This window comes from Xylocopa sonorina, chromosome 8, assembly GCF_050948175.1.
Source record: "Xylocopa sonorina isolate GNS202 chromosome 8, iyXylSono1_principal, whole genome shotgun sequence".
In the NCBI taxonomy this organism is placed as follows: Eukaryota; Metazoa; Arthropoda; class Insecta; order Hymenoptera; family Apidae; genus Xylocopa; species Xylocopa sonorina.
In genome coordinates, this window is record NC_135200.1 from 8,628,533 (window position 1) to 8,648,362 (window position 19,830).

The following is a 19,830-nucleotide window of genomic DNA, read 5'->3' on the forward strand; positions in this document are numbered from 1 at the left end:
TTTTAAGTTTTTATTTATTAACTGTATAAATGATACCAGAAAATGTTGGAATTTGCATGTTCATTATTTTTTATATCTATATACTTTAATAATTTAAATGAACTTTAGTTTTTACTTAAAGAACAATTAATTCCAATACAGAATTAGGGATTATTTTATATTCCTTTTTAATGTACATGGTAATATTACAATTTAAATAAAAACCAAGTTTTAGTGCTACCATCTGACAATAGCTTAGTGAAATAAGATTTAACATGCCGTCGAAGCTAAATGTAAGCGCGACAAAGGATCCATGCGTTTTAATTGTGTCATATTTTGCAATTTGAATGACAACGTTTGACTGTTACATATTAACTAATATCAAACATCGTACAAACAAAATTATTCATTTAAATTATGTAATTTCAAAGTTTATGCATCTTCCTACTTATTCAACTTTACCGGTAATCGTTCATCAATAAATATTATTGTTACGCGTGAAGATACATATACATAATTATCGTAATCATGGAAAATGATGGACAAGGACAAGATTCTGATGATGAAAAATTAAATAACACTCATATGGATGACATTATCGATGAAAATTTAACGGAGAAGGTTAGATTGCAAAATCTTATTCAATATTTGTCTGTTTTTATATTTTTATTAGCAAAGATAGTGTTTTTAAGGTTCTTTCTCCCCTTTTCTTTCCAATCTGTGATACACTTTATATCGAACATAATAATGAAATAGAAAAAGAAATATTTTTTCCGTATAATAATTTAATGTGACTCTTGATACCATTATTAATAAGAAACATTGTTAGATTGTGTCCATTAGAAATGAGGAAAGCATCATTTCTCAAGCATCAAAAGAAATTGAGGATCTTGTGAATACAAGCGTAGAAAAAACCAGGAACTCAAATAAATTGAATACTGGTATTGAAAATGATTCCACAGATTATTCAAAACAAAAGGAAATAGAAAAGCAAGTTTCAACTGGAGAGATTACACCATTTCAGGCAATTGAAAAACAGTCTGATCCGTTGAAAACTAAAGGGTATATAGTATTAATGAAATTACATAGTATTATAAAAAATTGTAAAATTAAATTTATGATTTCTTTGTTTTGTAGAACATTCAATAAATCTTCTCATTTACTTGATCTTGAGAAGTATTTACAACAGCAAGCTGAACTTGCTAAACAAAGGAAGCAGTTGAAAGAAAATTCAAAGGCACTTAAACAGAATGACAGTCAAACAGTCCCAGTTAAAAAATCAAAATTTTCCAATATTAAAGAGTTCAAAACAGTGGAAAAGGCAAAAGTTAAAAGTAATAAAAGAAAGTTAATCTCAGGGCAAGAATCGGTCAAACATTTAAGTAAAAGCAATGATATTTATTGTGAGACTGAAGATACAGCATCTAGTCAAATTGATAACTCAGGAAAAATAAATCATTCTGATAATGCTTTAACTTTTTCTAATGCTTCTAAAGATAATACTAAAGATGTGTCAATTGAAGATGCAACACATGCTAAGTCTATAGATATTGTAAGCGACTCTGGAAGTGAATACATACCAAGTGATGAGCAAATCGATTCAGGTAAATATTATAGCTAAACTATAAGTATATTATAATTAAACCATAAACTATTAATTTTATAGAGGAAGAAGGACCATCACCTAAAAAAAAGAAATCTCTTATAAAATCTGCTTGCACAAAAAGAGGTAGTTCCTCTAATTTCTTAAAATTAATTATACAACAGAATATGTCAATTAATAAGAAATTATTAATTATAGTTTTGGATGATGGAGATGAATTGATGTATAGACAGAGAGTAGAAGAAAGTGGTTTTCCAAAGAATGAACCATTGCATAAAGTAGATAATTTATTTAAAGTTCCACAGTCTATATGGAAAAAATTATATAAGTATGAATAAAATAAAGCTAAGGAAAACTCTAAGAGAAAATAATACTAAAAAAATTTCACTATTATTCATGGAGTTATTTACTTTTTCATTTTTTTTAGATATCAGAGAGTCTCTGTTCAATGGCTGTGGGAATTACATTGTCGTGGATTAGGGGGACTATTAGGTGATGAAATGGGATTGGGAAAAACTGTTCAAGTAATTGCATTCCTTGCCGGTTTAGATTCTAGTGAATTATTATCTGATGGTGGAAGGTAAATATTTTTCTTAAAGAAACTCGTATCATGTTTAATGAGCAACAAGATTTTTTGAATAGATTTAGGGGATTAGGACCAACTATAGTCGTTTGTCCAGCTACATTGATGGAACAATGGGTGAAACATTTTCACGAATGGTGGCCCATCCTAAGGGTGGTTATTTTACACCAATCTGGAACTTACAACGGTACAAATAAAAATCATACATTTTGAAAAATGATCATGCTATTTTGATAATATTACTATTAAAAAATTATCTTACAGGTGATTTGGAATATTTAATGCATTCTTTAAAGCCAGGTGGTATATTAATTACTTCTTATTCGGGTATGCTTAGACATAAAGATTTACTTGTAGCCAGTCAATGGCACTATGTAATACTCGACGAGGGTCATAAAATAAGAAATCCACAGGCAAAGGTATTTTATTGTTTTTAGTTTATGACGCTTTTATATGTTATGTACGAAAATAATACTAATCGCACCTTGCAGATTAGTAAAGCCGCGAAGGAATTCTCGACACCGCATCGACTTCTGCTAACTGGTAGCCCGATGCAAAATTCATTAAAAGAACTGTGGTCCCTCTTTGATTTCATTCTGCCTGGAAAACTAGGTACTTTACCCGCATTTTTAGAGCATTGTGCGACTCCTATAACGCGTGGAGGATATGCGAATGCTACTCCTCTACAGGAAGCTACCGCACTTCAGGTTGCCACGATGCTCAGAGATGCTATCACACCATACATGCTTAGAAGAACAAAAAATGATGTCCAACATCACCTTAGTTTACCAAAAAAGAACGAACAGGTTTGTTATACTTTACATTAATTTTGTATATTAATTTATAATTTTAAAATACTTAAATTTTAAATCTCCTAGGTACTGTTTTGCAGTTTAACGGAAGAACAGAAAAAGCTGTATAAAAAATACTTACGTTCCTCAGATGTTAGTTTCGTATTGCATGAAAAAAACAATACAGAGAGCGGAAGATATAGAGCTCGCCTCTTAATAGCATTAACAGCGCTTAGAAAAATATGTAATCATCCTGACTTGTTTCTTTATACGAGCCCAATAGTAAGATTTTTTATTTATATTTTTACAATATCATGTAACATTCGTTGTATCTGATTAGATCTGTACTTAGGATTCTGACGAAGACATTGATGTATCGGAAGAAGCACTGGAAAAATTCGGCTACTGGAAACGTTCAGGGAAGATGACAGTGGTTCGATCTCTTCTTAAAATTTGGAAGAAACAGGGACATAAAGTATTACTTTTCACTCAAGGAAGACAAGTAAATAAGTAACATATGATTATTTCTAAAAATGTTATATAAAATGTAACGAAGTTCGATTTACAGATGATGCACGTTTTGGAATCTCTTGTGCAAAGCGAAGAATATACTTATTTAAGAATGGATGGAACTACTCCGATGTCAAAGCGACAAGAAACAATCCAGTTGTTTAATAAAGTATGCATATCGATGAAAAGAAAATGTTACTGAATTCATAAATTATTTGAAGTGTTTTTATAATATCATTCTTATCTACGCAGGATCCATCATATTTCATTTTTCTATTAACTACACGTGTCGGCGGATTAGGAGTAAATTTAACCGGAGCGAACCGTGTAGTTATTTATGATCCAGATTGGAATCCAGCAACTGATGCTCAAGCAAGGGAACGCGCGTGGAGAATTGGACAAAATAAGAGGGTAACGATTTACAGGCTTATTACTGCGGGCACTATTGAAGAAAAGGTATAATTTTTAAATATTTCTATAAATAATAACAACTTTAATTTGTATGAAATAAATTTTTTTGTTTAGATGTATCACAGACAAATATTCAAACTACTTCTTTCGAATAAAGTGTTGGAAGATCCGCGTCAACGTAGATTATTCAAAACTTCCGATTTAGTTGAACTTTTTAATTTAAATGAGTCCATCGATGGACACTCTAGTGAATCTGATCAACTGTTCCGAGAGTCTAAATTAATCCCATTAACTGCAAAATTTTCATCCAATAAAATTGAAAAAATGCGAAAATTGGCAGCAACGCTTAGTAAACACATAAGTCAAAATACCTCGAACTCCATCCCCGCAAAAGAAACAGACGTTTCAAAGAATAGTAGCACCACAAGTTGCCATCAAGATAATATCAATGAAGATATTTTGGAAAACAATAATCAAATACCCGTTAACAACTTAACGAAACAAAATATTGCTAATGAAAATGATTTTCACGAGAAAGATGACACTATACTTCCCTCTGAAAATCAAGAGAGTACCAGCAAAGGAAACACGAAAAATATCGAACTTACTACTGAACATAATGTAAACATAAATAATGAAATAGAAAATCATACATTAGTAGACAATTCAAATTATGATATTAAAACAGACGAAATGTCAAATGAAATCTGTATACAAAATTTAGCTAATGATTCTGATGCAATAAAATCGTTGGATGCAAATGTTGCAATAATTTCAAGTAACGCAAATAGCGATACTGTATTAAAGTCAGATAGAACACATCATAAACATAGACGAAATAGGAAAACTTCACGATCAGAAAAGCATACTGCTTCAGCCCTGTTCGAAGGGCAACGTATTTCTCATTTAATTGGACGGCGACTTGGGAGTTCTCAAACAGAAGAATCCAAGTCGATCGAAGACGATCAATATGTATTGGAGAAGTTATTCGCTAAAGCAAGTAATTATTCTTTTTATGACATAAAAGTTCTTTCATACTAAGACAAGTGTTGCTATTAAATAACAATAAAATGTGTAAAATATTCTTATTTAAAATATTTTATTTTAGACGTAACTTCGGCCTTCCAACATGAAACAGTATTATCAAATTTAGGATATAATTCGGATGATAAAAATCCGATGCAGAGATTAGCGCGGGAAACAGCGCAAGAGAATATGGATAATATACGCAAGTCTCGTAAATGGTGTTGGAAACCTACGTGGGATTCTACATCTTTGAAAAACGACTAATTTCTTGATGCATAATATACTGTAAGTAATTAAAATTAAAATTTAGTACGTTCAGTTATTTTATTTAGCGCTTTTCAACTTTCCAGTTAAACAAATCAGCCTCCAAAGAATCATATTGATCTAGTTTTATATATACATTCAAGTGAAAAGATGTAATTTACTATTGTACATCATTACAACCAGTAAACATTTAGAAATGTAATATTTTTCCAAGAAATAGTATTACAACAAATTTTTTTGTATTCTGTTTACTGTTATATATATTAGTGATTTTGTTAATTTTTATTTCTTTTTTTAGTTTTATAAAAAATATAGAGTAACATATAATTATTTATTATTTAAATGTTACACTATTTTGTATATTAAATATAAACGTTTCAATTACTTAGAAACAAAGCATTTTTATTTCACTTCATTGTACGCACAAAAATGCGATAATATAACCCGTCGTATTACCAGTATGAGAAATTTTCAGGCACTTATGTATAAAAGGAAAAGTAGAAAGTACTTTAAAGACTTAATAAACACATATTTTTATAAATAAAAAATGCTATTTTCGTCCCTTATTTAAGTGAATCAAATATTTTATATATATTACCAAACTACAACACTTTGGTAAAAAATAAATACAAAAACTGTTGTACTATAATATTGACAAAATAATCGCTGTATAATTAATGATTATATGAAATTTGTGTAAAAAACACTTTGTCAGAAATGTTTTATATACTCATGTAAATAATAAACATATAGCGAAATACATGTTTGTGTATTTAACATAATTATAAAATAAATTATAGAAACCTACCTATGCAAGTTAAATTAATATTTACATTCTTTGTTTGTTACACTTTTTTTACATTTAATAACGCAGAAATTGTTGTAGTTTCGGACCGTTTCTGCCCAACGGATCTTCAGGAAACATAACGTAATTTCCTACGAACGTTGGAGCTAATATTCGATTTTTTATTGTATCGCGCCACTCCGGTTTTTCTTCGTACAAGTCTCTGTAATTATCTAAAGAAACAACAATACCTCCACACATCGTTGCATATTCTAATATAAACCTGAAAATAATAAAGGTGTTATCTTAAAAAAAAAAACGATCAGGTAATTTATAGAACAATTAGACTGCATAAAACGGCTTATAATTGTTAGTTGTACAACAGCTTAATTTCTTGATTGACCAACAACAGAAACTTAATAGTCATTCAGATAGATAAACTGTTGCTCCATTTAAAATTTTATGTCAGGTGCGCCCAATTTAAGAAGAAAAGAATAATTTACCGATCATCATACGGAGTTATCCGTTTGCCACCAACAATACGACTTGGCGTGAAAACTACTGTTCCCTCTCTGTACAATCTTTCAAGCATTGGGTGACATGTTGCTCTCCTGTACTGAGGTACAAATGCTTTCACAGAGTGACCCCTATGTTTAAAGTAATCTATAACTAATTTCAATCCTTCTTCCGAGAACATTTTACCGTTAGTGTGCCTGAAAAGTGTTAAATTCATACTATAGATATGTAAATACAAGATGCACAACTTAAATATGCAATCACTGAAAAACGAAAATCATCGTACGCCATAGCCACATTGTTGCCGTCGATAACTATCTCCCTTAATTTGTTTGGCGTTTGAGGTATAGACGATCCAGCTGCAAACAAATCAGGATTAAATGATTGAACACCAGATAATCCAGTGTTGAATGGGTTGCATGATTCAGATTCTTCAGGTAAGTCTTCAGAATCTGAATCTGAATCACTCGATTCTTCTTCTGGCGATGTAGGTGTGGGTGATTCAGGCCTATATGGCTTAGATCCAGTTTCAAATCTGCATATGGCTGGGAATTTAGTGCATACAGCAAATTTAGTAGGGACAGTAGGCATACGAGATGTACTAGGTTTAGGAGGCACAGCAGATGTGTTGGATAATGAAAACTGCGATAGTAATCGCTTAATTCTAAGATATCTTGGCCTATTAACCCGTGTGCTTGGTTTTTTCATGGTAATATATTTACTTATATTATGAGGCCTAGGAAGTTTCAACCCACATTTACTAAGAGGCAGACCAGAATCAGCCATTTCTTTTTCCTCTTCTCTTTCTGCATCATTTTTTCCAGTTTTTTTCTTAGATTGTTCATTTGTGTCTTCTTCGTTACATTCCAAGACACTAAGGTTATTCAGGTTTGGATTACAATCTATCATAAAAATTTTATCGTTTTTTTCTTTCTCTGTTACTTCTTTCGATTCATTTTGGGTTGAAGGAAGAGATTTTGTGGATGACCATACCACAACAATATCATCTGATTTCTGGTTTACAGAACTTGATGCAGGGGCTAAAGAAATTTGATTGGCAATAAAGTGCAAGATCAATGATCAAACTATTTGGTACCAAACTCATTCTTTTACCTTTCTTTTCACCATCCAAATTAATAGTTGCAACTTCTATATCGTCCTCTGTATCGGATATCAAGAGGCAAGATGAATTATTTTCTGATAATGCTGCAATGCCCTTAAATCTTTTCCTTGGAGGTGATTCAGTTTCATCTTTTGATCCATTTAAGGTTTTCCTTGAAGTTAACAAGTATTGAATGCTTTTTTTCTCATCTAGTGTTATCTCCGTAGGCTTCTTCCTTGGTGTTTCTTCTTCTTTGGGTTTATTTTCATCCTTTTCATTTGATTCATCTTCATTATCACTTAAAACAATTACACTATCTTGGATCAAATCATTTTTTTCAAGGGAGAAAAGGTTATTTCTCTTATTCTTAGACACATTTCTAGCACTACGAACTAGTCTTTCTTGTGCTCGTGCTTGTTCCCATCTTTTGCTACTATAATTTCAAAGGAAATAATTCTTTACACATTTTGCTCGTAAATGAGACTCAAAATTTTTAACATTTCTATTACCTTTGTTGAATATATTTCAATGGACATTCATAGTATGTCGTTTTTGTTTGTCTTTGCTTTGGTTTTAGAGGCGGTTTCTTTTTCTTCTTTGGAGTTGGTCCACATATTATGACAGAATCATTTAAGCTACTCATTTTTCAATTATTTTCTTAACGTGTCACTGTGATATACATGAACATTTGTAATATTTAAACATCTTTTTAAATATACGTAAAATACGCATTTTGTTGCTTTTCAAATAGATTTAATATTGTAAAAGTATTGTTGAAAAAACAAATCCGTTGATTAAAATTGATATATTGTACACTGATTACAAAATAAATTAACACTTCTAAACAAGTATCTCAAAAACAAATGTACTCCAACAATTCTGTACATTTTTAATAATTTTTCGCTAGATTTCTTACTTATATATTTGTAAGAAAACAATGGTACCTTTCAGTCATTAAATATTATTTAATGTCTATTACAACATAACCAACAAATATTAAACACAATAGTGAAATCTAAACAGTTTGAAATTAACTTGCAAAGTAGACAACTCGTAATCGCACTTATACAATAAAAATCATTTTATCTCTCTCATTACTTTAGTAATTAAAACAGACATGTTTCATCGCAGCATGTTATTATGTTAATATTATTACCATGTCCGAAGTGAACACTCTCGTAGAACATAAATGCATTCCTTGGCACGTATTATGATTTTGTCCAAGTTTCTCTGGAAAGAGTCACTGTGCTTTTGTTAAATATTATTATATATTTTCCCATGAAGTGATACATTAAACAGGAAAGAAATCAGCGAATGGAAACAAAATTATTGCGCATTGTTCGTGGCAAAACGCGGACGATATAATTTCACGTGTTGCCGATCGATCGTCAATCGCAAAGTATTGTGACATATCAATTTATTAATAACACATTTTTCCATGACGAAATCAAAATGAATTTTAGTTGTCGCATCGAAACAGTCGTAAAAATAAGAAAGAACGCGTGGATCGGTGAAACCTGCAGAAAAATCGAAAATTTCCAATCAATTTGTCAATCTAGAGATGATCTGTATACAATGCTCGAGTGGAAGCGTGTCAGCGGCGACCAATCGCGGGCACGGTGCGGCTGTAATACGAAAAAGAAGTCATCGATTGGTCGAAATTCGTATACCGGCGAGGGGGAAGTGAATGTGTGCTGGTCTGGCCCGAACGCGACTGCATCCCCGTGCCAGACCAGCGAGCAAGTAGTAACGCTAACGTTAGAATTTTGTCTTTTGTTTAATTCCTTTATGTTTATTTCGTCGGGAAGGGGCCGAGTCCGAGGAACGTGGTATCGTCGAAACGGCCGGCTGGTGTTCGGGGATCGGCCAGGAAGTACATCAGCACCGGTTCCATGCTAGATTTTCGGTGTGATCAAGTAGTCGAAAGCGTATTCAGGCAGCCTTCAACGTAAACAAAAATGGAGATAGGGGAGGGAGAGGCGCAGATTTGTCGACTATGCGGCCAGTACGAGAGTATATACATCGATGTGTTCGGCGAGGAGGGTACCAAACGATTTTTGGGCTTAAAGATCCACACGAAAATCAACATTTTGGTGAGTACAACGTGCGAAGTGTGCCATGGGCCCCGGGCCCTAATTGTATCCTAGAGGAGGGGGTTAGAAAAATGGCCGGTGGGGAGAAGAACGTGAAAAGAAATTTTCTCTGTCCTTTTTTTTTCTTCTTCTTTTTCTTCTTTTCTTTCATCACGTTTATCGTATTTTGCATTTGTTTTCTTGCATTTATTCACGGTCTTATATCGTGTAACCTATATCGTAATAGGTTAATCTCGAAGAAAATGATCTGTTTTGTAGTTAGAATTTTAGCGCGTTGATAGCGTACCTTAGACAGCCAATAAATGCGTTTATTTGTATGCAAGTTAATTAAATATGATTTAACAACACGTGTAATTGTAAGTAGTTTGTAAGTTGTATCGCATACTTGATTGGAATGATTCTTTTCGCACTTTTAAACAGAAATACACACAGCGATAGTTTCATGTGAAATGCCGTGCGAAGCGCAAGTTCTTTTCGCAGTTAGTATCAAAATTGCATCTTGCACATTACGCGGCTGTTCATATAGGACTATCGCCACGCGCTAATGTGTTTGTAAGAAACGCATAATTGCGAACTAGTGCACACAAATGGTTATTACAAGGTATTTAATTTATATCTGAACATTTTTTATCAAATATTTATATTTATTATGTAACTATACTTTATCCTTAATCTTCTTTTAAAAATCTAATATTAAAGTATTTTTCTACAAATTTTTATAATTTAATTAATAGTATAGAATTTCTATTTCTGTAGTGTACATTTAAAAATCTATATATATATATTATGTATAAGAGAATAATGGTTAATTCTGTATCAAATATTTATACAAAAGTGATGTATTTTTACATAATTATAGTTTACTGTAAACATTATTATAGTTACCCAATTATAAGAATTAAGTATTAAAGTTAACAGTGTATAATATTAGAGCGGGTACCAGATAATATGAATTTTCTAAGAATGGTGTATCTACAGAGCGGTAGGGTTTAAATTAAATTGTTTGCATTTTTATTTGTAATTGTGCTTCGATGAGAACCTATATGAATTTTCGGTTCAATTACAAAGTTGTACACAGAATCAGACTTTCAATTAAGATCCATAAAATTACATACATTTAGTATTTAGGTATTTTGTTTGAATCGCAGATAGATGAGAGGGATCCTCTGCCCAAGGCGATCTGTGTTCAATGTCTGGGCAAGCTCGAATTCGTTTGCGACTTCCAAGAGGAGTGTCTTCGCACCCAACAAGTGTTACGCGATCGATACAATCTACCACCCTTAACAGAGATTGTAAGTCCGTATTTCAAATTTAATGCACAGCTCTACCGCTCATCTATGATGCTACCAGAGCATGCAGCTCACATTTTTCTTTGTTATATTTAAAATACAAATTACATAAGAAGGTATCACATCTGGTATTTTGGTTCGTAAAAAATTTCAATAAAAATGCAACAACTGATATTACAACTGCTATAGAAAATGAATTATATTTTTAGTATACTTGTATTTACCATGAATAATACACAAGTACCACCAATACCAGATTAAATTACTTTAATAACGTTAGTAAATTTCTGGTACCCACTTCTACTTTTATTTCAATCTATCCCTAGGCTGAAGTAAAGACTGAAGACACGACACCAAGTACATCCACAACAAACAATAACAACAATGACATCAACAAAAATCTTAATTCTCCTAGTGATGAGAGAACGAAGAATGCTTTAAGAACAGCTACAAAGACTCAAAGAAACTTAAGGAGTCAACATCAAGGGAAGGGAAATGAAGAATCTGCAAAAGATCAGAGTAATATTCAGAGTACGAGCGAAGACAATACAAACACTGTAGATACTATTCAAAATTCTGAAACGACTCCCACAAGATGGCTTAGAAGTAGACAAAGTACAGAAGCAACTGCTACAAATGAAACAACAAGTGATCCACCAATTGCAAATAGACTTAGAAGTCATGACAATACTGCCACAGAGATAATAGTTAGTCCTCGTAATAACCCTAGTGAAAATGGTGAAAAACCATCTGGAAAACAGCAAGATCCGCACACTATTCAAATTCCAACGTCTGCATTGAACAAACTTCTTAGTATTGTGTCTAACTCTCCAAATATCGAAGTTTCTGTGAAAGAATCACGAAATCAAAGTGACATTGAGGACATCAGTTTCACTGTAGAATTATGTAAAAAGGAAAGCGATGATGTCGCCACTGCTCGAGCGCGGGTATTTCCTGATCAGGGCTCCTGTTTAGTGGATAAGGCTATCGTTGGCCTTTTACAAAATCAAAGTTGCGTAGAAGTGAACAGTATAATAAACACCATTATTAACAGTAGTCTTAAGAATGGTAATTCAACCAAGTTAAAGGATTCCGCCGAGTTCGAGCAAAAATGGCAGGCATCTCAAAATCCGGAAGAACTGTTCAAGATTGACGGAGAAGAGATTCGTGTTGACGACAACGTTGAGCACGTCGTCACGGATAATCAAAATGGTTACTCTTGTAAGCTATGCTGCAAATTCTACGAACGCAAGGACAAGTGTATGGTTCACGTGAAAACACATTTAGGCATCAAACAGTACACTTGCATTCTATGTAATGCCAAATTTGTGTGTAAGTCTGACGTGATGAAGCATATTCGATGCTCCCATACCAACCCTAGGCCAATACAATGCCCGAAATGTCCAAAGCGGTTCAAGTCAAAGTTTTACTTAATGGAACACGACAATGTGCACAAAGGTGTGAGACCTTACTCTTGTACAGATTGTGGTCAGAGTTATCATCACAAAGTATCGTTGCAAATCCATATGAAATCGCATTTGCCACCGCAGAACTTGGCTTGCGAATATTGTGGAAAGGTATTTCCATATCGTACGAGATTGTTGAGTCACATAGCTAGCGTGCATTTGAAAAATCGTCGCAACTTCAGGTGCCGATTCTGCTATAATCTCTACTCGAGCCTGTCGGTCTTGAACGAGCATATCAAAACTCGTCACGCGACTACCTACACATGCGAGGTTTGCACCAAAACTTTCAAAGTCGCGTCTAAATATAAGGCCCATGTGCTACAGCACTCGAATCCCAAGCCATTTGTGTGCAACGTGTGTAACAATAGATACGCATCCAAAGCATTCCTGAACGAGCATCTGTTGAAGCACGAAGGGCTAAGAAAACATATTTGCCAAAAGTGTGGTGCAAGGTTCGCTCAAGCTAGTCATCTGGCTGCACACCGGCACGTACATGGCGAAAAAAAGCATGCCTGTCCGGAGTGTGGACGGAAGTTCAATAGGCGCGATAATATGAAGGTACATAGAAAAAGACACTTTGAAGACAAAAAGACTGGTAATAGTAAACAAGAACGCTTTTAGCGGCGACGTGGCTTCCACTGCGTCCAACGAAAAGTAATGATACTAGATGCGTAGCTCTGATATTTTTCTAAAACTAAACTTAACTCCTCTGTGAGCTAAAACTTTCCGAATGAGACGCTTCTTAATTCTTAACAACAGCTGTTAGGACATTAATTATTCATATAAATCAATGCGTTTGTTAAGTGATTGTAAAATATCGTTGCCAGAATTAAGGGTAAAATTTATCGAAAATAATTCAGCGATATTAATCATTAACTGTTGATAACTTTTACTTTTAATTCCTTATGCAATGTATATTATCAAGTAAACCGTATATAGTAACAGCGATCAATTTACTTCCTTTTTTTGTTCGTATTTTTTTCTTGATACGTTAGCCTCCTCCTTGTAAATAATGTAGTAGGTGTGCATTTAAGAATTTCTTTCCATTTACATATACTACATTAGACGATATTTTTGCACGTGAAACGTTATCGGTTAGGATTTACCAAAGCTGTAATAAAGACAAGCCACGAAACATGACAGAAGATACTGGGGTAAGACTCGATAGAAAAAAGTAACAAAAATCACAATCGAAATCTGCGATTGCAAGGAAGCCAAAGAATGATATTGAATTTTTGCGGAAATTTACATGTTTATTGCACAGTTAGCTTCCTTAGAATGTTTAATTTACGAAAAGATGTGAATACAGTACAGTCAGAGCTTCCAAAGTCAAAAACCCCGACTAAAAAGGGTACAGAAGGAAACGAATATTTTCTACATATTTTTACATGGCTGTTTTTAAAAGAACTGCAACACTCTTTTAAACGATAAACGTGTGCAAGATGTATTTTACTCTATTTTCGATTCTATTTTATATACGAAACTGTATATGTATATACATGAAGGTTCAGCGTAAACAATGCTTCATATAAAAAGAAAATTGAAAACTTTTGGACTCAACTGAGCCTGTTGTTTGTATTATTAAAAAACAATTGAGATTTATCTACGAAATGCGTAGCAAACATATTACGTGACTTATAGAAAATAACACGTAGAATTATATCCTAAGTGCCTTGATCGACTCATTATACAATTTTTTTTTACGTGAAAGCGTAATTTTTACGTTGACGAATGAAAAAATGTTAATGATACATTAAGTACGTATCATATGCGACAATCTTCCTTGAGAAGGAAGTCAGCTGCAACTCTTTGTGCTCAAATGGATATGTTATAGTTTGATTGTAAATATTTTATGAAACAATATTTAAATAACCAAAAATAGAAATTTATTCACGACTTTTACTTGAAATATAATTTTTTTTACTTTAATTACTTTCATAGTTGAAGAACTCTTCGATTAGGGTACGCAATATATATGTGTATGATAATTTAAACATTCTTTCTTACGAACTTAAATCGTCTATACTTACTACGTCCAGGACTAGAGCACAAAGAATTATGCATAAACTACGATTATTGCTTTTCGTCAAAACAAATCGTTCACACAAGAATTGTTAATAAAATTGTGCGAAGGATATTACGTCTAACATTTACACTTTTTCCTCAGATAGTATAAGTGATAAGCAATAATTCTTATTTTATACGAGGCGTTTGTTAAATCGATCTATTTTTCCATTTAGGAGATAAAATAAGTACTTGTCGAAAAGAGTATATAGAGAATGTTGCCAAAACGATAATACAAGAGGGTGGAATGTGATTCTTTACATGAAGATAAATCGAAAGTGCAGAATTAAATTGTTCCTAGATCATCAAATGATTTTGTGATAACTTTTCATAGAAAATCATATTCTGTTGAACGGACACTCTCGGCTACATAAATTATTGGACTGAGTTCTCATTACTGCCTTAAACGAGAGATAAATCTTCAAAAACTTAAAGCATGACGAGTTTATCTTGTAATTGTAACATATAAAGTTTTTTTTTAATTCTAAACTTAATAACTAATCGGTGAATTATAGAATTATATATGAATTATAATTATTTTTGCATAAAGAATCACTTTCTGTTCGTTTTTATCATAACTTCGGTTGCACCCTACATAGGTGATATACGTGTACACTTCTTGATAAGAATAGACATTAATATGTCATTAATGTGCAGTATCAATTAGCGCATATATCGATTTCTCGACAATAAATGAAAAAAAAACATACATTTGTTTAACGATTCCACAACTTTTCTCAATAAAGGTACGATATTTTTGGGACCCCGATTAGTATCTGTCATTCTTCTCCATATGGCTTTTTATTCATCTTGCATGTAATTATGTTGTACCTCGCACGTAGTATATGAACAGTACACGATTTTTTAACAATTTTTACTCTAACAACTAATAATACCTCTACAGAATTCGCAAATAATATAATTATAGATATTTCATTGGCGGTGATTTTAAATCATTTTAATTTTTTGTAAAATAGATTATTCGCAACTAATATCATTGTTATACACAATTTGGATATCCTGGTATCTTCAGCGTTCATTTTGTAGTTTTTATACTGTCTGTAGCCCGTATAGCAGAATAACACGATTCGTCTTTTGAACATGGAAGTTTCCTCTTATTGTTTCAGATAAAAGAGAACGATGGATTGTCGCAGGTCATTTGCATGCGATGCTTAGGCACGCTGGAATTCTTGTGTGACTTTTACGACCGCTGTCATCTTACTCAAAAGGAACTCTTGGAAACTGTAAGCAACAATAACGTTGTCTGATTAAAAACGCGATCGTGCTGTTTCTACTTGGAGGAAAAACGCAGCGTGACTATAACTTATGTTTTAAAAAATTGAAAAAAGCCTAAAGCTTGTTGAAATATTCTCTAAGATATTCTTATATGCTCATGTATATTACAAAAGGTTGTGTGTAGTGTCACTAAATTAATAATTACATGAAATTATATCAAAGAAAAAATTTTAAATGATTTGGGAGAATCATTTTAATTTGTGTAAAGAGAATCTAATGATTATGCGATTGTGATAATGTTGAAAATCACATTTTGAAATACTTGTTTTTTGTTCGATAGAGTCAAAATGGTGTGGGGGGGAATAGCCAGGAGGAAAATGAAGCGGAATTTGATAAGGAGAACGCTGCTCCACCGGTGAACGAGGCGAAACGGAAGGCGAGACGTTCATCACCTGGCGGTGCAAAATGTATAAAAAAGTATTTAGTACAAAGTAAGTCACGTTATGAAAACGAGGAGAAAGAAGAAATGGATTGCATCGATAAGAATGAATACGCTAAGGATATTCGACCAAGCGTGCAAACTGCAGTACAATTAAACAATGATATTAGCTGCTTAAATTTTAGAAGAAATTTGATGACAGTAAAGGAAGATATTGTGGCAACTACTATAGTTCGCGTGGCAAAGCCAATGAATGACTTGGACTCGTCACAAAATAGCGAAAGGAATGTCGATATCAATTCAGAACTGACTATACGTCGCAAGAGAGGTCGGAAGAGCAAATCGAATAAAACAAGACAAACCGCACTTGCGGCAAGCTTGAAGAAGAATAGTGATTTAGATGATAGTATGGGTAATAATTTAAAAAGTGAATTTAAGTCGCATTACCAGCGTACAATTTATAGAAACAGCGAACCTAATTGCGTGATAAATAATGCTGTGATCTCATCTAAACCGAAAATCGAGCAAGTGATAGCGACAGAGCAGGTGGCAGTTGTAGACACAACGTCGAATGGGGTTTATGCCAAAGGCAACGAAATTGATATTATGTACAATAACTTTGCAGTAGTTGATAAATCGACAGAGATAGCATCGGATTACAAAGACGCGGAAGACCGTGGCAACCGTTTGAGAGACACGGAAGACAGGTCTGCAAAAAGCAAAGCGATATCGGTTATTGTAAAGCAAGAGAGAGGAGAGACGGAGAATGCTCCTCTTAAGCAAAATGATGAATCCAATCAGCCGGATTTGATTCCTAGTGGGATGCTGGCGCAGACGGTTGAGAATTTCGCAAACAGTCAAAATCAATTGGGCCAAGAAAATGTAGCTTTAACGCGGTTCACTCCTCTATTGCTGGAGGGAACCGGGAACAGTGAGAGTAATGAGACTGATTTGATAGTAGGACAAACAATGTTTAAGGATTCTGATAGAGAAATGCTCTCTACAAAACTACTTACGGGACAAAATCGCGTAACTGTTATAAAATCGTCCCAACTTGTCAATGAAAATCCAAAGATAACGCAGGAGGGTTCTGAAGAGTCATGTGTTGCCCTAAATGCAGCAGGCCAAAGTAGTAAGAGCGAGATAGAGCGCAACATTAGTGAGCCTTCGTTACCTCGACAATTTACTCGAGATAGTTTTAATCAAAATAAAAGTAAAGACAGAACTTTTGGTAAAATCTCCGAATTAATAAGCGACGAACAGAAACAAACTATTGAAACTTATTACACGGTGAACATGTCGATGGTAAACTCGGAGGAAGTGCAGAAAAACATAACGATAGTTGATAAGAAAAATATACGTTGCAACATTTGTGGTACGCTTTATCTAAGAATGGATAAATGTCAGGCAAGTTTAAGAAATGTATACTTATGAAAATTGTTGAAGACTTTCTTATAAAACGCATAACCGTCATACTGTTGCAGGTACATATTTGGGGACATTTACAGATGAAACCGTATCAATGCAAAGCTTGTGATTTTTCCACGGTTACCATTAGTAATGTCCGTTGCCATATTCGGAAGAGTCATTTAAAGATCAAACCGTTCGCGTGCCATCTTTGTGAAAAGCGATACGTAACTGCTATTCTATTAGAAGAGCATATTAATACTCATACAGGTGCTCGTCCATACAAGTGCAAACTTTGTGACTTTGCAAGCTCCAGTAGACAAATATTAAGTTATCACAATGCAATCCATAAACCACTGAAGGTATCATCATAAATATATTATATTGTTCAATCTTTTGAATAACAGATATTTCTGAAACTTTTTTTTACTTTTTAAAATCTTTTTAGGATATTAATTGCAAATTTTGCGGTAAAGAATTTTACTCGAAAAGCAGATTGCGTGCGCATATGATCGTACACAACAAAGATAAAGCTATTATGTGTAAATTGTGCTCTGCTTATCTATCTAACGAAGAAGCACTAGAAACTCACCATAGAAACATTCATATGCAAGATTATGTATGTAACATATGTGGCAAACACGTAAAATCAAGGAAAGCTCTGCACAATCATCAGAATGTAAAATATACTTATACTACGATTTATTTAGAATGTATGCAAATTACATAGGTCGAGAAAATGAATGATTAAAAGAGAATTCCCTTCGCAGGTTCACGCTGTTGCAAAATACAAATGTAATTTATGTCCAAACGTATATAAAAGTAGCCAAATACTAAAAGAGCATCTTTTAAAGCATGAGGGTATTAGAAAATACAAGTGCAATGTCTGTGAAAAAGCATTTGCTCAACAATCTCATTTGGCTGCTCACATGGCAGTACATAGCAAAATTAGGTAAATTTCAATACCTATTCAATACATTCAACAATTTTATTATTTATTTTGCATTGTTTAATCGCATCTCTGTTTCTCCTCTGTAGATTTCATTGTCCTGGATGCGACAAAGGTTTCAATCGACACGACAATATGAAAATACATACAAAACGATGCAAGCCGTTTTTGGCAAATCCGGATTTAAAAAATCTTTTAACTAAGAAGGAAAGAACTATATCATTCAATAATATAACAGAATTAACTGCTGAATTGAAGCATGAAAATGTATCAAATTCCATCTCACCAGTTTCTTTTAACAATGAAAATAATGACATATTAGTAAAAACTATAGAAGATACACAAGAGACTGCAATAAATCTTTGTAAATTAGGGTTGAATATTTCTTGTATAGATTCATCTGATAAAATATGGAATCACGATAATATGTATGATGAGAAAGAAGAAACGAGATCAACTGAAATTAAGATTACAAATTTTAATGACAGATTGCTACCAAAAAATGAAAATCTATCAGTTCTTGAAAACATTTTAAGGCCTGAAAGCTATTGACTGAAATTGAAGTTGGAACAATTTTAGCTACTAAGTGTTTTATAATGAGGCATTCCACGAACCAATGATAGAAGAATTCACGAGTCAATGTCTTCTTAAATTATTATGATATCAGTGAGATTCAATTATATGCAAGTACTTAGAGTTCAGCGAACTCAAGGATATTTTTACACTTGATGATTAAGAAACCATTCCTATATTTTATTAGATTACGATTAGAGTTTAAGACCTAACAATAGGCGTTGTATTAACGTTACTTTTACAACAGAAAATGTTATTTTTTCTAATTATAAATTGGATAAGCTGTCGTATAAAAATCAATTTGCACAAACGATAATTTACTTGTGACGACTTATACTAAAAAAAATATTTAATTTTATTGTTTGTGCACCCAGATTTTTACTCTATAAGAATTAATTATCTCGTCCTTGATGAAAATCAGTTTCGCGACCAAAGAGAGAACCTTATTATACAAAACAAATTACTTTTTTTAGCTAACGAAATGATTTTTCATCAAGATAGACGAGGTGCTTCTATGTTAACTTCACTCGTAAGAAAAAAGGTAAGACTGATAATAGATATGTAAATTCTAAACAACAAGTTCCTACATAATGTATGGGTGATTTCCTATGATATTATTGAATTTCAAGCAAGAAGATTCGAACAAAACGTTACAACTAAGGTAATTTTTAGTAAAAGTAACGACGCGGTAAAACTGTCCACAACTTTTAGTACAGTTGTATTTCAAAATATAAAAGAACTTTTT

At 32.9% G+C, this 19,830-nt stretch overlaps 3 protein-coding genes across 4 annotated transcripts; 2 read left to right on the top strand and 1 right to left on the bottom strand.

Annotated features, from left to right (window-relative positions):
- The first annotated feature begins 231 nt into the window (after window positions 1-231).
- LOC143425774 (uncharacterized) lies at window positions 232-5,832 on the top strand. 2 transcript variants are annotated; one of them, XM_076898767.1, is made up of 16 exons: window positions 232-600; window positions 809-1,041; window positions 1,117-1,583; window positions 1,646-1,708; window positions 1,781-1,910; window positions 2,010-2,162; window positions 2,225-2,352; window positions 2,430-2,584; window positions 2,657-2,971; window positions 3,044-3,238; window positions 3,309-3,458; window positions 3,525-3,635; window positions 3,719-3,922; window positions 3,992-4,877; window positions 4,986-5,188; window positions 5,236-5,832. In XM_076898767.1, exons 1-15 carry the CDS (start codon window positions 508-510, stop codon window positions 5,165-5,167), a joined length of 3,465 nt encoding a protein of 1,154 aa, XP_076754882.1. In that variant the 5' UTR covers window positions 232-507; the 3' UTR covers window positions 5,168-5,188; window positions 5,236-5,832. The 2 variants fall into 2 exon arrangements, with proteins under 2 accessions (XP_076754882.1, XP_076754880.1); XM_076898765.1 differs by having other exon boundaries at window positions 233-600; window positions 5,254-5,831.
- A 140-nt stretch (window positions 5,833-5,972) lies between these two features.
- On the bottom strand, window positions 5,973-7,996 carry LOC143425775 (uncharacterized). Its single transcript, XM_076898768.1, is given in 5 exon segments — window positions 5,973-6,234; window positions 6,455-6,664; window positions 6,754-7,507; window positions 7,581-7,811; window positions 7,814-7,996. Coding segments are annotated over 5 exon segments (1,449 nt in total). The 5' UTR covers window positions 7,863-7,996; the 3' UTR covers window positions 5,973-6,029.
- Window positions 7,997-9,248: 1,252 nt separating this feature from the next.
- Window positions 9,249-19,714, top strand: LOC143426388 (uncharacterized). Its single transcript, XM_076899826.1, has 9 exons — window positions 9,249-9,662; window positions 10,811-10,954; window positions 11,278-12,975; window positions 15,609-15,725; window positions 16,058-17,563; window positions 17,641-17,925; window positions 18,012-18,242; window positions 18,334-18,515; window positions 18,602-19,714. Exons 1-9 carry the CDS (start codon window positions 9,528-9,530, stop codon window positions 19,062-19,064), a joined length of 4,761 nt encoding a protein of 1,586 aa, XP_076755941.1. The 5' UTR covers window positions 9,249-9,527; the 3' UTR covers window positions 19,065-19,714.
- The last annotated feature ends 116 nt before the right edge of the window (window positions 19,715-19,830 follow it).

Excerpts from the sequence above, each read along its gene's own strand:
- LOC143425774 (XM_076898767.1), top strand. The coding sequence starts at position 508 with ATGGAAAATGATGGACAAGGACAAGATTCTGATGATGAAAAATTAAAT. Across the intron at positions 1,584-1,645 it reads TGATGAGCAAATCGATTCAG|AGGAAGAAGGACCATCACCT; the intron begins GTAAATATTATA and ends TTAATTTTATAG. Across the intron at positions 3,459-3,524 it reads TTTTCACTCAAGGAAGACAA|ATGATGCACGTTTTGGAATC; the intron begins GTAAATAAGTAA and ends TTCGATTTACAG.
- LOC143426388 (XM_076899826.1), top strand. The coding sequence starts at position 9,528 with ATGGAGATAGGGGAGGGAGAGGCGCAGATTTGTCGACTATGCGGCCAG. Across the intron at positions 10,955-11,277 it reads TACCACCCTTAACAGAGATT|GCTGAAGTAAAGACTGAAGA; the intron begins GTAAGTCCGTAT and ends ATCTATCCCTAG. Across the intron at positions 18,516-18,601 it reads GCAGTACATAGCAAAATTAG|ATTTCATTGTCCTGGATGCG; the intron begins GTAAATTTCAAT and ends TCTCCTCTGTAG.